Source organism: Pan troglodytes, chromosome 17, assembly GCF_028858775.2.
Source record: "Pan troglodytes isolate AG18354 chromosome 17, NHGRI_mPanTro3-v2.0_pri, whole genome shotgun sequence".
NCBI classification, from domain to species: Eukaryota; Metazoa; Chordata; class Mammalia; order Primates; family Hominidae; genus Pan; species Pan troglodytes.
Genome location: NC_072415.2, coordinates 45,463,811 through 45,481,146, shown reverse-complemented (window position 1 = coordinate 45,481,146; position 17,336 = coordinate 45,463,811). Strand labels below are relative to the sequence as shown.

Here is a 17,336-nt window from a genome sequence, read left to right as displayed (position 1 = left end):
GGACTGATTTTAACTATGATATACAGTAAGTATCCAACTTCATTTATTTCTTCTATGGATAACCAATTGTTCCACCACTATTTATGTAATGGTCCCTTTTTCTTCTGCTGTAACTATGAGTGACTGCTCTGTCATAAATCAAGATTACATACAAAAATGAGCTGGTTTCTAGACCCTACCCTGTTTCACTAGTCTATTTGTGAATTCCTGCATCAATATACCACTGCCATAATTAACACAGCTTTAAAATAAGTCTTGACGCCTAGTAAGCCCCCTTAGATCTGATTCTTCTTCAGAAGCATCCCAACTATTTTTTTTCTTTTTACAGTTCCGTATCAATGCTAGAATCGGCCTGTACAGTCTCTCAAAGAAAATTCTGTGGAGACCATCCATCATTCTCAGTAAACTATCGCAACAACAAAAAACCAAACACCGCATATTCTCACTCATAGGTGGGAATTGAACAATGAGATCACATGGACACAGGAAGGGGAATATCATACTCTGGGGACTGTGGTGGGGAGGGGGGAGGGGGGAGGGATAGCATTGGGAGATATACCTAATGCTAGATGACGAGTTAGTGGGTGCAGCGCACCAGCATGGCACATGTATACATATGTAACTAACCTGCACAATGTGCACATGTACCCTAAAACTTAAAGTATAATAAAAAAAAAAAAAAAAAAAAAAAAAAAAAAAAGAAAATTCTGTGGAGATTTCAATTGGAAATGCACTGAATTTATATATGAATTTGGGTAGAATTGATACTCTTATGATATTGACTTTCCTATCCATCTCTCTCTCAAGATTTTTTCGTGAATTTCAGTAAATCTTTTGATAAACATATTCCTATGTGTAGTCTATGACTGCCATTGCTATTACGAATGGTATCTTTTCTTTTTACATTATATTTTCTAAGTATTCCTTGTTGGTGTGAAATAAACTTTTCATTCTTTTGTTTGGAGATGGAGTCTCACTCCTGTTGCCCAGGCTAGAGGGCAATGGTGCACTCTTGGCTCACTGCAGCCTTGACTTCCTGAGTTCAAGCGATCCTCCCGACTCAGCCTCCCAAGTAGTTGCGACTATAGGCATGCACCACCAGGACTGCCTAATTTTTTGTATTTTTAGTAGAGCTGGGGTTTCGCCATGTTGGCCAGACTGGTCTCGAACTCCTGGGTTCAAGTGATCTGCCCACCTCGGTCTCCCAAAGAGCTGGGATTACAGGCGTGAGCCACTGCTCTAGCCTGAACTTTTCTATAGTAATCTCGTGTTTGGCAACATTGCTAAATTCTTATTGTTTCTATTATTTTATGTATAGATTCGTTTTCTTCACAAACACATACACAATTGACAACAATGCTTTTCCTTTTTCCAATAAATAAATGTTCTTTATTTACTGTAGTACTGCAAAACCTAAGAAAGACTTCTAATAATACTAACTGGTGATTGAGGGCATTAACATCTTCTTCCACATCTTTTTAAAAAATGCTTCCAACATTTCTCCATTAACATGATTTCTGCTTGCAAAGGCTTTTTTTTTTTTTTTTAAGCTGTCCTTTCTTGGATTAGTAAACTTCCACTGTATAATAGTTTGCTAAGTATTTTCTAACAATAAATTCATGTTAAATTTCAGTGAACCCTTTTTCAGTATCTATGGGAGTGATCAGAGGTGTTTAATAAGTTTGTAATCACAGTTTTAAAAATACATTAATGGGATGTATTAAACGAATTAGTTTTTGTAATATTACGCTAAACCAAGCAGTCATGATATCATGATATGTTTTTTACACGCACATGCGCGCGCGTGTGTGTGTGTGTGTGTATTGCTGGTTTAGTTTGCTGGTATTGTGAGATTTTTGTACTAGCATTCATGAAAAGATTTGCACTGTAATTTTCCTTGTAGTACTTCTCTGGTTTTCATATCACAGTTATACCAGCCTCATAAAAAGAGTTTGGTTTGTTTCCTCTTTTTCTATATTGTTTACAAATTCTTAGGGGAGATTTGTTTCCCCTCTGCCACTGCATACCAAGGTTGAGACAGGCAAGTTTTCTCTGATGTGGTGGGATTAATTTTTCATTCTTGCTTTATACTAAGATACAGATTTCAAGAGCCCAGCTTTATACAGGTGTTTGCTATTAACCTTCTCACCTGAGGCAGGACCTAGGTTTTTGTCTCCTATCCTTCCATCTTATTTGTCTCTCAAGGCAGAAGCTTAGTGACCCCAAAGTTCAGCAGAAACCCTACCAGCGAAAGCTGGCTTTAGTGTTTGGACTGCACATTTGCTCTCACTTCTTTTCGAGATTTGCAGATTTCTTCCTTTTGTGCCAACTCAATGATGCATTTAAAATTTGTTTTGCCTTTTATCCAGCTTTTTCAGTTGGAAAAGTTATTCAGAATATCGAATCCACCACGCAGCCCAAACTGGAAGTCACTGTGGTTGCTATTTCAGCTGACTCCCTTCCATATTTCTGTCATCACCTCACCTTGCTTTCTCTCTATGGGTTGTGTGTTATCTTTAGGCGAGCAAATATTCCCTAAAACATCATCTATTATTTAAAGAAAATAATTTAGATATCCTATTCTTTTGATTCTTCAGGGCAATGTTCTTTTTTCTAAAGCTGCTCTACTTTCCCATTGATTGGCCCAATGCTGAGTTTTCCTATTTATTCATCTTTGAAAGGGAAAAAATATAGATCCAGCATTTGCTATCAAACAGAATAGATGCTGTGGCTTTAGCTCCCACCGTGTTCCACTTGACTAGTAAAAGTTCACTCCGCTAAAATCTAAACTTGAATGTTAACATGGACAGTCTCCACCTCAAATTACAATGACAAGCAGAAATTCAACCAACATAGGTCTAGCAGACTGAAGTCAGGTTCTCTCCTGATGCACAAGAACTAAGCCAGAAATAGCGAGTTCTTTGAAAAATGTGTAACATGAGAAACTATAACCATAGGTGTTCATTACACCACTGTTCTTCCTGTATTATCTAAGATTATGGTGCTTTCCATATAAAATTAAGCATTTCAGGACACAATGTGCTTCTCTCCATTCTCTTCTACTTCTTGCTGCACTACAAGCTGAGAGGATCTGCCTGCTCCAGCATTAGCTTTAGAGTGCAAGGACAAGTGAAGGGTTTTATGCTGTCTTCCCTGAGAGTTCACCATCTATCTGTTCTGCTCCAGCTTGGTGAACACAGCATATAGTATACATTCCAATGACATGCTTCCTAATCACTCCTCATTAGTACAACAGTTTGCAAACATTCCTGCCAGGCTTCAGAATGTGGTCTTCTGGATATTTTCTTTAGACTCCTCTTCACGGATATTTTAAAGCAAACTTGGGAGGAAATTACTTTTATATTTATTTAAAAAATATAGAATTTGGCAACTCACCATATAGTTTAGGACAAATGTACTAAAAACAAACTTACAGACACCAGAAAATTACCTGTCATGTTTGATCCTGGCCAAGAGAGGCTCCAGCCATCCCACTGTGCACTCACAATGGGCATCCAGGAAGGTGATCACTTGGCCTTTAGACACAGCAGCTCCTTTTAATCTAGCTCTGATCAATCCAGAACGTTGTTCCATTCGAATTACATGAACTGGTACTTTTAGTTTTTTCACATAACTCTCTAAAGGCCTTTTCAAAAAGTCTGGAAAATGAACAAAAGAAAACATGCAAATCAGTGTGGCCTAGCACTATTCAGATTAAAGTAATTTTGATTTGGAAAATTAATTCAACATACCCTTACTGAACACTCTCAGTGAGGCTCCCTGACTCATAAACCCATTCTGCTAAAGGAAGCCTTTATATTCCCCAAGAGAATGGACTAGAGCTGCCTCTATTTTATTATATGCAGAATTAGGAGAATGCCTTTGTGCTCAGACTTAACCAAGGATAGGAATGCTCCTATGTTTCGCTAAGTAACTCTGTTAGACTCAATTCTTTCTCTAATCATGCTTAAGGATCAGCAATACAAAGAAAGCATTAAATCCAGACCTCAACAGAGAGAAGACACAGAATATGTAATAGCTGTAGAGTTTAGAAAATTGTGAAATTTCCTCAGAAGCACAAACAAATTGTCTTGTTGATTACCATGGTCTTTGACTATACTTTTTTTTTTTTTTTTTTTTTTTTTTTAATCAGGAGGCAGAAAGTGAGGTCACACTTGGAAAAGAAATGCTGGACTGTTAACTGCAAGGCCAAATAGAGATCCTTAAACTGACAATTAGGTGTAAGAAAAAAAGTTTAAAAAGGAAAGGGCAATTGAAGAAGAAAAGAGAAAAAGTGGGCAAAAGGGGAAAGGGAGAGTATGTGGGTGTATGAAATCAATAGCTATCCTGGAGAGTTCAGGTAAGAGGTTATGCTCCTCAGGACACAGGCAAGCATACAGGATAAGATAAACCTTACCTCCAAAGTTCACAACTGACTTTAAAAAGCAGAAAAGGTGCAACTTCCTCAAAGCAAAGAGAAAACATTTTTCCGACCAGGTTGGTTTACAGAATTTATACTAGAGAAGCTATTGGTGGTAATATGGCCAAATGCCTTTCCAACTAGTCACCATACAATAAGTATGAGGATAATCTCTCTAGGGAAGAAAATATTTGAGATGGAACTACTGGAACCCCTAGAGAGATTATCCTCATATCTATTAATTAAATACTAAAAGTAGAGATCCAAAAGGCTTCCTACATAGTGAGGTGGAAAAGACAAATGGGAGTAAAACGATTCTTGCCTATTTGACTCAACAAGACAAAATGACTCAATAATGAAATAATCAGGGATATAAAAGCTGTAAAAGAAAAAGGCCTATGTGTCCCACTACACCAAAACACTGATCTTTCCCATTTCTGCTAATATATTTTCTAATATTTGAGCTAAAAAGTTATCTGAAAGATATCACGGTGATTTTATGAACCAAGTCTTAGGGTCAGAAGGATCTAAATTGATTCTGAGTAAAAAGGTAAGGGTAGTGCCAATCCCAGAGAAGAGCAACATTTTGTAGTAACTGTTAACATTTTGTGTCTGTTTAGCATAATGCTAACATATGTAATGCTAGTCTCATTATATATTTTATCTCATTTAATGCTCACAATGACCCTATGAAGTTATTATGCATAATTTAGAAATGAAAATCTAAGGCTCAGCATATTACATGAATTTGATTAAGGTGATACAGCTTAAGGGATGGATCCAAGATTCAAACCCAGGTCTGCCTGACTTTAAAGCCCATCTTTTTATCTACAACAAGAGAATCCTAGAAGGGAACTCGATAGAGAGAACAATTCAGGTCTGTGGAAGCACCTGATCAAGCACAAATTTAAAATACTTTGTATCCAGAATTTGATAGAATTTCATGCAGTAGGGTATAAGATATATTTTAGTACCTTAGATCAATCAAGACTGGATGTGTCATAAACAATGCGTCTCCCAACAAGTTTTTCCAAAAATATTAGTTTAAAATGTTTCTTCAGAACTAAAGCAATCTAATCCCCAAGTCCCATATGTCTTTGAAAGCTATACTGTCTTGTTTATGAACAAAATTTTTTAAAAAAATGCATGATTCTGTGGTCTGGTAACTCACAAAATTTGCTCTTCCACAAATTTTCTTGGCATCTTTGTTTGACATCTTTGTTGCTTTCACACAATAACATTAGGATACAGGTGTCTTCTTTTCAGTCGATACAGAATTATGGACTCAGGGATGGGTGGGGGATTAGGAATTATCCAAGTCTCATTTTACAAAAATGAAGCCATGAGTTAAGAGATTATAGTTAGAAGCTACTATTACATCTAAAAACAAGGGAGAATCTTCTTAGGACACCTTTATAACTATTGGCCTATAAATGGATCCCTATGCATTTCTCAGAGTGTGAGGTTGTCAGAGAGTGTGAACATTAGGAAAAAATTTCACTATTCACAGCAATGTCTGAGAAATATTAGCCAAAACTCTAAAGAGTAGTAGGGAAGAATAAAGAATTCAGAATCTAATAAATCTAACTCCTAACCTCTACTAAATATAAACCTCTGCTTTTTGTATAAAATGAAAAAATAATAGTCTTCTCAGATTAGAAACATTACATAAATTCTAAGTCTTAAGATAACTTTCTGAGATGAAAATTACATAACTTCTGACATAAACTAGGGATTCGTCCAAATTCTGACTTTATTACAGATCCTGTAACAGTAAAGTTGCACCAGAAGCAATCAGAAGTGAGTGAGGTACACAGCAATTAAGAGGTCAGGCTCTGGATTTATACAGGGTTTGGATACTCCTCTACCATGCTAAGCCTCATTTTCCTCATCAATAAAACAGGAATAATTATAGCACCTACTTCATACTTCTTTAATAAATAGAGTTACTCAGCAGGTTAACTTGAAATCAAGTATTCAGAGGCCATGGGCACACTATCTATGCTACACAACCCAATTAGGAAGTTTGCACAGAGAAGAAGTAAATGTGAAGATTAAATATACCAGTGTACATTATTCTTTCACCCATTCATTATATAATTCTAGACTGTTGTTATATAACAGGCACTGTGGGAACTGAGGAGATAATGGTGAGCAAATAGACCTGACAAAGTATACAGTCTACTGGGGGAAGGTATCTATTAAACAGACAAATAATTCAAACCCTGGTTAGAGCTGCAGAGGAGTAGAGTGTTATGAGATGTTTTCAGAGGGACGTGACAGGTCTGGAGAGGTCAAGAAAGGCCTCTCTAAATACATCACATCTGAGCTGAACTCTGATGGATGATTCAATGTTAACAATGCTGGGGAGATGGTGGAGATAAATGTTCCCTAGAGAACAATGTTCCAGGGAGAGGGAACAAAATTAGTACAATTGAAGGCCCTGAGATAGGAAGAAGGATGATATTCTTTAACAAACTGAAAGAAGAAAATTGGACAGAGGGAAGAAGTATGGGAATGGTTCAAGATGTGACTGGAGATGCCAGGTGGGGCCAGGTCATACAGGCCTTAGTGGAGGGGTTTTAAGCATGGAAGCGAAATGATCAAATTTGCATGCTTTAAAAAAGCTCACTCTGGAGGCACCATGGTGAACAGATGGGAGGGGGTAAGAGTATGTGGGGACATTAGTTTGACTAGTTAGTCTATTTCCATATCCAGGTGAGAAATCATGGTGCCTTAGATGTGTCTCATGAATAGGAAAAAAAGCAGATGTAAAGAGTTACATAAAAGCAAACAGCTTGCTCTGGTTTCTGGGTCTAACAATTACGACTTAAACAATGGAGCCAAAGAAAAATACATTAGATGATTCTCAACCTGGAAAGCAAGACTGCAAATTATAACCACAAAAACAAAGATCTACTGTCTCCCAGATACCGGAAATGGTAACCCGGATATTTGAGGCTTCCAAGGCAGGTTTGATAAGGGAGAATCAGACCCCTGAGCAGGGACTCTGGAGCGGCACTCCAGGACCCTGCCTAGAGACTAAGCCTCAGGTGGAGCAGTGAGGTAGACATCTGCTCACACCAGTTTCCTCTCACAGATGTACACAGATTGGGGTGTTAGGTGAGGGCTGCATGAGGGAAAGGAAAGAGAGAACTGCTATAGGTGAGTTTCTCTGTCACTTGCTGTGGGACCCTGCACCTTTTAAATTAGGCCATATTCTACAAAAACTTATTATTCTACACAGCCTTCTTGGGCATTCACAGAACGAGAGAGAAAAACAAAGGAGGAAATGAAAAAATAATTCATTTTATCTCAGGTTAAGTATCTCTTCTGGAAGAATATATTTAATCTAGCAAATATTGACACATAAGTAAACCAAGCACAAGTCATTTGCAGGATAAATGTTTGTATATATTCCTCCTTATATTAACTTAGGTTAATTTTCTTACAGAAGGATTAAGTCCTAGCAAATAGATTATCCACATGAGGTTTATACTTCTGTTGTCAACAATTATTTCTTTACGTGTGGTATTCTTAACTGCTCTCATTCCTTTTGACATGTAATTATATAATGTATTATACTACTTAAATGTCTTGTGTGATTATAAAGTATCTCTTTAATTTGATTAAAAAGGTAAGATATAAATTACTTTAAAAGGTAGGATCCTATTCTTCATTTGCAACTGTATAAACTGGCAAAGCAATAAGATTTAAATTGTTTTTATTGCATTAATTACTCCAAATAATTGATATTTGACGTGAATAAACTTAATTTCGGTTAAATGCATGTATTCAGTGTGGACACAGGAAGGAGAAAGTATGATACTTAACTAAATCATAGCAGATGCAATGGGAGAATAGGCAAGAAAGTTGAAGATACTAGCAAAAGAGGTTAAGATGGTAGATCATTTAAGGCTGATGAAGGAAGAAAAGAAGTAGGAAATTATTTTCTGTAGCTCTAAATTTTTCTCATGTGAACACAGGAACATTGGTGGAACACATGACACCAATGATTCCTAAACAGATGAGCTATGAATAAGAAAATTAGGAAATACTGGGTATCTAAGTTAAGCAAGTTTCTTTACTGAAGGACTAAGCAGAGCCTTTTCTATATGGTACTCTGTAGTGTGAAATCTCTAGTAAGGATTCAGAATAAATAATATTGACCAAGCCATCATTAATTAATATGTCCTTTCCCAAAGAGTATTTCATGAAATAGTTTGGGAGATTTTAGCCTTGTGAAAAATTCTGAGACTCCTAGAAGGACATGTGGGCAAGAGTCTGTAGAGATTGACTATGAGAGTCATATTACATCCTACCTTTTCATCCTTCCTAATCCTTTTATGCACATAGCTATAGATCATTCCTGAAACTTAGAAATGGAGAAAATACGGAAACCTAAGAAAAATCTGGAGAACAAAGGTTCACCCAGCTAAAGCTCCATTTTGCTGTCAGAGGTATTTCCTACTAAACATGGAACTACATTTCTCCATTCATGGATGTAAGCAGAATCCAGTCTCTCTCTACTGACTCAGTCCTGCAGCTTCCCACAGAGAAAATCCTAATAAAATGATGAGAGTTTTTTCACTGTCCTGCATAATAGTTTATGTTATAGAGCATTATTTCTTTTTGAAACAAGATTAAGATGCAACACACAAATTAAATTAATTACTAATTAAAGTAATATTTTAAGTCTCACAAGGGTGTACTTTTTTACATATGTGAATGAATCCAAATGCCATATTTTTGGGATAAATTAGAATTTTGTATAAAATTATTAGGTTAAAAATTATAGCAACTAGTTTTAACCGTTAGTGACAAAAGGTGTAGCAAATTATTGGCATTAAAATTTAAAATTTACCTCTTTCACTGGCATCATCTACTAGAACAATTTCTTCTATCATGTGTCTTGGTGAGCGATTAATGACACTATGGACAGTTCGCAGAAGTGTGCTCCAAGCCTCATTGTGGAAAACAATCACCACACTTGTTGTAGGAAGATTATCTGGATACACCTTTGTTTTACACCTAGAGACAAAGCAAATGCCTTTATAAAAAGTGACTGTTAAGATTGCATAATAAAGGAATCTGGACTAGAAGGGTGATAGAACAATAAAAGCAGTTTGCTCTAGTGGTGGGATCCTTGGTACCTTTTCATTTAAGTCTTGGTTAATGTTACGTGTTTAATAAATAGCACCTATTTAAAGTGATATATTTAGATTAAAATTATTTCAAAGATGTCATTTATATTCTTAAAATTAGGTACTTCCTCCTGATGAATGTTTTCAGGTGATTCATTTTAATGGAGAATGAAATAAAGCTATATTATCTGCCCAAAACTGAATGTATTTCAAAGACCCTATTAGACAAAGAATTAGAACCACTGGAGTTTACGTAGTTTAATAATCTAAACAAAAATATACCTTCCACAAAAGAAGAGAAATATTTAGTGAGTACCTATCATGTACCAGGCTCTTACTCTTCCTAGTCATTCTATAAGACGGATGCTTGGAGCCACATTTCACAGATGAGAAACAGGGCAGGGATAGCGAGGAGGCAGCAGAACCTGACTGAAGACTCCACAGCCCATGCCCTGCTGTTCCAACTCTTGATGGGGTCACCGCCATAATTAAATATCAACATGTATCTCGTTCACTAAAGACTATTTATGCCTGAGCATGCAATAATCAGAAATACCAAACACACTCAAAAGATATGCAACAAAATCCACATAATAATTGTATGTTTCCAGCACTTTGTTAGGCAACATGGTCTCTTCTTTCAACCTTGTTAGCTAGATGAAATTACTAGATAACAGCCTATCAGAGAACAGTAACAGCAGTAGGTAACCTGAGATCAAGGGATGTGCTTTAGAACATAAGCCCCCCTAAACAGTGCATATATAATTATCTCCCAGGTATCCCCAATTCTAACAGTTGCTCCACCCTCCTCTTTCTTCCTTTATTCCCTGCTCTCTCTCAAGCTCCTCAAACCTTCCACTCCCCAGTCTCAACTGTAATTGCCTGTCAGTGGGAGTGGAAAAAGGGAAGGATGGGGAGGAAATGAAGAAAACACAAACAAGACTCCTCTTCTGAAGCTGCTGAAATAACTTCTTATTGAACACTCTACCCTAGGGCTGCCAGTTGGCAGCTGGAAGAAAAGGAAAAGCGAAGGGTAAAAAGATGACAAGGTAAAAGGGTTGAAAGAAGTCATCGTAGGGGCCCCATCAGCCCTTGTCCTTTCTTTCTGCCAGGAGACAAGGAGAAACAAGTAGCTGTCCCTGTCCTTCGATATATTCCACTGCAGCCCCTCTCTCCCTCTTCACCATTCCCAAGACCCCTTTCACAGGATGGTCTCCGTCTCCTACTAACAGTAACCTTCCCTCTACCCACTGATCCAGAAAACCCACAGCCTCATTTCCACTTCACTGCCTGCTCCCTACGTTCACTCTAACCACCACAAGAAGGCCCACACAGCCTGCCACCCTGTCTGCAGCTCCCTCCTTCTAAGTCTAGGCTAAAGAGGTGTGGCCCAAAAGACTAGCCTAGAGGGGGAAAAGATGTGTCCTCAGCAGTCCTAATAATACTTCTGAAAATAGTTTCCCATCAAAACTCTGTTATAAATGGTGGCTAGAATATTTATGTATGTAATTAGTACTAGTTTCAGGTACATCATAGCTGAGCAAGCTGTATCTTGAATGCCTGATGCACAGACTCCTGGAATAAGACTCTGAAGTCAGGAATGGCCTATGTATGGGTAAAAGGGGGTCAGAAAAAGAGTTTCTTACATTACTTAGCTGAATCTTATTATGCCACATATACAATCTCTTTTCCCAAGTGAATCCTACTTATTATTATTGTAGAATTGGGAAGCAGGAAACAGCCAAGGTGGCTATATAGCTGCTACCTTACCAAAATAAAATAAAATAATAAAATCAAGTGATGCATGAAAGATGTACAGATACAAATGGTACTGTTAGCCATGTCTATGGCTAGGAAACAGAAAGGAAGACAGAAAAATGTGGAGACAGCAGGTTCTGCAGAAGAGAAGCGATAACCCAAATTTACTACTTGTATAATATGTTAAAGAATAAAATTCTAAAACTGTATGGAAAGGAAGTAAGATTATAAGATTATAAGAACAATAGAAAGAAACTGGATGGAAGAATCAGAGAGAGAAGCAATATTAGGATCCAGAAGAACAGATGATAAAAAGGAAATAATTTTTTATATCAAATGGTTAATCAGAGACCATAACAAATTCATAAATTAATATTCTCTCAAAGCAAATGAGGAAACATAGAGAAAATATTAAACAACCATAATTAACCTCAGAACAGGTACAAACACACACAAACACACACCCCTAACCTGGAAGAGCCACAAGGCACTTGAGAAGAACCAAAGAGCCCTTTAGCATTCTAGCTAAGCCTTTCCAATCAAGAAACCACCTGTCCTTTTGTGTTTTGGGGTTTGAAGTGGGTAGGGGGATGGGTTCATAGAACACAGAGCTGAGGATGAGCAGAAAGGCCACAGGCCATGTTCAGGAAGCAGCTTTCTTCCACACTTGCCCAAGTGAGACTTTTATCCTCAGTTATGAAAACGAGTTTTTTTTTTTTTTTTTGAGACGGAGTCTCGCTCTGTCACTCAGGCTGGAGTGCAGTGGCGCAATCTCAGCTCACTGCAAGCTCCACCTCCCGGGTTCACGCCATTCTCCTGCCTCAGCCTCCCCAGTAGCTGGTCCTACAGGTGCCCGCCACCACGCCCGACTAATTTTTTGTATTTTTACTAGAGACGGGGTTTCACCGTGTTAGCCAGGACGGTCTCAATCTTCTGACCTCGTGATCTGCCCACCTCGGCCTCCCAAAGTGCTGGGATTACAGGCGTGAGCCACTGCACTCCGCCAGTTTATGCTAATTTCTAAAAGTTACATACAGGTTTAACAGCAAGGTATAGGTTAGGAACAAAGGGAAGAGTCTTAACTTTCTATTGAAATATATACATACATTTCAAATATATACATACAAACTGGCCCCTATAAGCTTTTCTCCTTTGCAGTATGCATGAGGCATGCATAAGCTCTGTAGGTAGAAGGTGCTGCAGGGACAATGCAGGAGGAAGAAACTTCCCTCCCCGGTTCCAGTGTGCTTCCATTTGTTTTCCTCTCCCTCATACTGTGCGGTTGCCAGTGGAATGTGGTGGATACCCAGGGCATTCACCCCGCTGAGCTTCAACAGCACCCCCACAACAACAGACCACATATATGATAGTAGTCCCATATCATTATAATGGAACTGAAAAATACCTATGGCCTAGTGTCACTGTAGCCACCATCAACATACTAGCGTAATTACTTAATCTGCAAAATACATTTAGAAGAGCCTAAGTGTACAGTGTTGATAAAGTCTACAGTAGTGTATACAGTAATGTCTTAGGCCTTCACATTCACTCAGCACTCACTTACTCACCCAGAGCAAGTTCCACTTCTGCAAGCTCCATTCATGGTAAGTGCCCTATACAGGTGTACAATTTTTCATCTTTTATACCATATTTATACTGTATCTTTTCTATGTTTAGATACACAAACACTATTGTACTACAATTGCCTACAGTATTCAGTAGAGAAATACACTATGCAGGTTAATAGACTGGGAGTAATAGGCTATACCATATAGCCTAGGTGTGTAGTAGGCTGTACCATCTAGGTTTGTATAAGTGCACTCTATAATGTTTACACAATGACAAAATTGTCTAATGACCTATTTCTCAGAACATACCTCAGTCATTAAATAACACATGGCTGTACCTAACAATTCAGAAATACAGAACGACAGAAGTCGCTTGGTATTTACTATTACTAATATTTTTCAATTGTTATAGTCCTACTCTGGCTGTACGCAGGGGCTCATGTCTGCAATCCAGCACTTTGCAAGGCTGTGGCAAGAGGATCACTTGAGCCCAAGAGTTTGAGACCAGCCTGGGCAACAAAGTGAGACCCCATCTCTAAAAAAGTCCTACTCTATTTATCCTATCTCAGGGCACTGGCCTGAAAGGGTCCTCCTGACTTTTTATTAAATTCCTGAAACTGCATTAAGAGGTTTAAATGTATTATCCCATGTATGCTTATAACAACCCTAAGACAGAGGAATTACTCTCCAAATTTTACAGATGAGGAAACTGAGGCTTAAAGTAATAAAGTAGATTGCTCATGATAGCAGCTAGTAAGTAACAGAACTACAAGTTAAATCCGCAAATTATGATAAAACTTATACTGCTCATCAATCATCCATATATATATGTCAAGAACTACAGTATGAAAGAAGAGCCAAGAAAAGAAGAATTTTCAAGAAATTTCCACATCAAGGTGACTATGCATGTATAATCCAATGCTCTCCTCCACGTCCCTTCAAGCTATGATTTTCAATGTATTCTTTTTCTCCCATTAAATTTCATCTGTCACTAGCATTTATCAATGACAACTCAATATTTCATAAGATGTCTGGCTACCTGCCAGGCAGTGTTTGGCAATGTTACAAAATTTCTCCTCTGTACACTCTCATTCAGAGAAGATCAACTAAGATCTAACCATAAAACTAAGGGCAAAGCATAGTGATTCAGAGCACATATTTTGTCCCTGAGACCTAGGTTCAAATTTCACTTGCGTCACTTACTAACTATACTTTGGACAAATCATTTAATTTCCCTAAGTCCAAGTTTCCCCATTTGTAAACTGAGCACATTACTACTACTTTGCCCAACTGTTTGAATATGACAATGTGTATAACACTGGTATATAATAAAGCATTCAATAAATGCTATTAAAATTACTTTTTAAATATCTAAGACTATATAGGATGGATTTGGCTTACTAGATGATTTGGAATCTGTCTTACACTTCCTTCCCTAAGATCACACATTAGAAAAGTTATTCAGGGACTGTTACTTCCATTTAACTCTTCTGAACAGTGTAATAATGTCATTCTTCCCTCCAGTTTCCTTCAGGAAACATGCCCTTAGAGACTGTACAAGGCAGTAGAAGTTATTGGCAGACAGGATGATCTGGGCACAGCCAGCTACACACCAGTTAAGCCCATGTCTTAGAACATAAGCAAGGTTTCTCTGGGTTCCAAAAGGTGGTGAAAAAGCTGCACTCCAAGGGCCATCCCACACCATTCTTCCTTCCACCTCAGGGAGCAGGAATGGAAAGCAGCTAACTACCTCTGTCCAGCACAGCTGAGGCTGAAGAAAATACTATCTAATATTTACCACTTGGCATTTCATTGTGAATCTGCTTTGGAAGTCAGGAAATAAGTAGAAAAATAAAGAAAAAAAAGTAGAGATGGAAAAGTCCCTTTGGAGTCAGCTTCTCCTGAGAATCAAACAGGGACCTGGAGCTCACTCCTTGAACAGAGGCCTTCTCTGTATCCTAGATTCCAGGAAGTGTGCAAAGCACTTTACAAATCCTCACAACCACCCTTGTAATTCTCTTTATCTTAGAGATAAGGACCTGAGGTATAGAAAAGTCAGGCAACTTGTCCTAAACCACATAGCCAGTAAATGGCAGAGCCAGACTTGGACTTTGCCACTATCAAGATATTAATGAGAAATTTACCTAGAGACAATTTGAAAAGGAACAAACAGAGAAAAAATAAGAGTATAGATTGAGAAGCTCTAGTATATGCATATAAGTAGCTCCAAAAGAACAGACTGGAGGAAATAGTGAAGCAGCAGTATTTGAGATTACAGCTAGGAATGTCCCACAATTGAAGAATAATATCAGTGCTCACATCAAAAGTACACTATGTGCACTGAACATGTAGATACATAAAGATAAATCTACACCTTGACAATGACAATATACCTACGTCTTATTAATAAAGGAAAAGTGTACGGCTTCCAAACCAAGAGACAGAAAAACATGAATACTAAAACTTTACCAGTTGAAACTGTATCAATTAGAAAAGCAGGAAAGGAGGAAAAAAATGAAAAAGATACTAAACAGAAAGCAAGATTTATTAAGTCAAACTTTATGAAACTGTCATTTTCGTAGGTCAAAAGTGGTTGAATATCAATTTCATATGGTTCAACCTAAAAGAAGTTCAAATATATCAAGTCATAATACATGTAGATCAAGTCATAATATACACAAAAGTCATCTATTAAAAACCAAAGATTAAATTTAAAATACAAAGTCCCAGCCTGGGCAACGTGGCGTGAGACCCCCATCTCTACAAAACGTTTAAAAAATTAGCCAAGTGTAGCGGTGTGTACCTGTAGTCCTTGTTACTCGGGAGGCTGAGGTCAGATGATTGTTTGAGCCCAGGAGGTTGAGGCTGCAGTCAGCTGTGACTGTGCCACTGCACTCCAGTCTGGGCAACAGAGCAAGACCCTGTCTCTCAAAAATATATATGTGTGTATATACAGAGTGAGAGTCCATTCAATGGTAGGCTGCCTATGAATATGAGCACGAGAGAAGCAAAAAATTAAATAAATAAATGGTAGGCTGTCATTTAAAAGAAAAAAAAGTCCAGCCATCTAGTACAAATACACCTAAAACAAAGTCCTTTCCTACTCCAAGATCATAAAGATATTTTCTCCTATGTGATCTTTTAGGGCTTTGCTGGTTTGCCTTCACATTTATTTCAGGTAATACATATAAAATTGATTTTACTGTATGATGTGAGGTAAAGATGCAGTTTCAGTTTTGTCTTGAATTATATCAAGTTGACCCAGCATCATTCATTTGTTCATTTTTTAGAAGATCATCCTTCTCCTACTGCCACATAGTGCCACTGTTGTCCTAAACCAAGTGTTCAAGTACGTACGGAACTGGTCATGAACTCGCTACTGTGTTCCACTGATCTGCTTGTCTATCCTTGCAACGATACCACATTATCTTAATTATTACAGTTTTCTAAGAAATCTTAATAATTCTATAAGAATGTCTAGCTCTTCCAGGTCTTTGCATTTCCAGTCACATTTGAGAATCAACTTGTCAAATTACACATGTATACGTGGTTATGATTGGGACTGCATCAAACCTACTAATGAATGTAGAAAGAACCAACATCTTTATAATATTAAGGAGTCTGACCCCATGAATGTGGGATAGTTCTCCATTTATTTAGGTATTTGATTTTTCTTTGCTTTAGAATTTACTCTGAAGAGCCTTTCTTGGATATTTGATATTTTCAGACTGCATTATAAGTAATATTTAAAATTGTTTTATTTTCTAGCTTTTGTAAGAAAACAACATAAAGAAATGTAATGTATTTTTCTTTTTAATATAGACCTTAAAACCTTCAACCTTGCTGAATATTTTTTTTCTTTTTTTTTGAGACAGAGTCTCACACTGTCACCGAGGCTGGAGTGCAGTGTGGTGTAATCATGGCTCACTGCAATCTCGAACTCCTGAGCTCAAGTTATCCTTCTGCCTCAGCCTCCTGAGCAGCTGGGACTACAGGCATGCACCACTGTGTCCAGCTAATTATTTAATTTTTTTGTAGAGATGGGGTCTCGTCAATGTTGCTCAGGCTGGTCTTGAATTCCTGGACTCAAGCAATCTTCCTGCTTCAGGTGCCCAAAGTGCTAGGGTTACAGGTGTGAGTCACCGTGACCGGTCTCTAAACACTTTTTTATTCTAATCCTCTAATTCTTTTGGATTTTTGTTATACACAATCATGTCAACTGCAAATAATAGAATTTTAATGAACTTCTTAAAGTAACAAATTTTAATAAATTTTAATTCCTCTCTTCCAGTTCTTATAACAGTGAGTTCTTTTGCTTGCCTCCTTACACTGGCTAAGACCTCCAGTAAGACACTGAACAGAAGTGGTGTTAACAGGCATCTGCGTCATGTTCCAGATCTCAAAGGGAAAGCTTACAACATTATTATTAAATATAGATATTTGCTG

At 37.6% G+C, this 17,336-nt stretch overlaps 1 protein-coding gene across 2 annotated transcripts in view; it reads right to left on the bottom strand.

Annotated features, from left to right (window-relative positions):
* GALNT1 (polypeptide N-acetylgalactosaminyltransferase 1) overlaps positions 1–17,336 on the bottom strand; it is a 130,794-nt gene that overhangs the window by 25,084 nt on the left and 88,374 nt on the right. For both annotated transcript variants that reach the window (XM_054672130.1, XM_063795613.1), the window contains exons 4-5: positions 9,285–9,451; positions 3,452–3,659 (exon numbers count right to left, since the gene is read on the bottom strand). In XM_054672130.1, the coding sequence (XP_054528105.1) occupies positions 3,452–3,659; positions 9,285–9,451 (375 nt within the window). The remainder of the gene's footprint in view (positions 1–3,451; positions 3,660–9,284; positions 9,452–17,336) is intronic.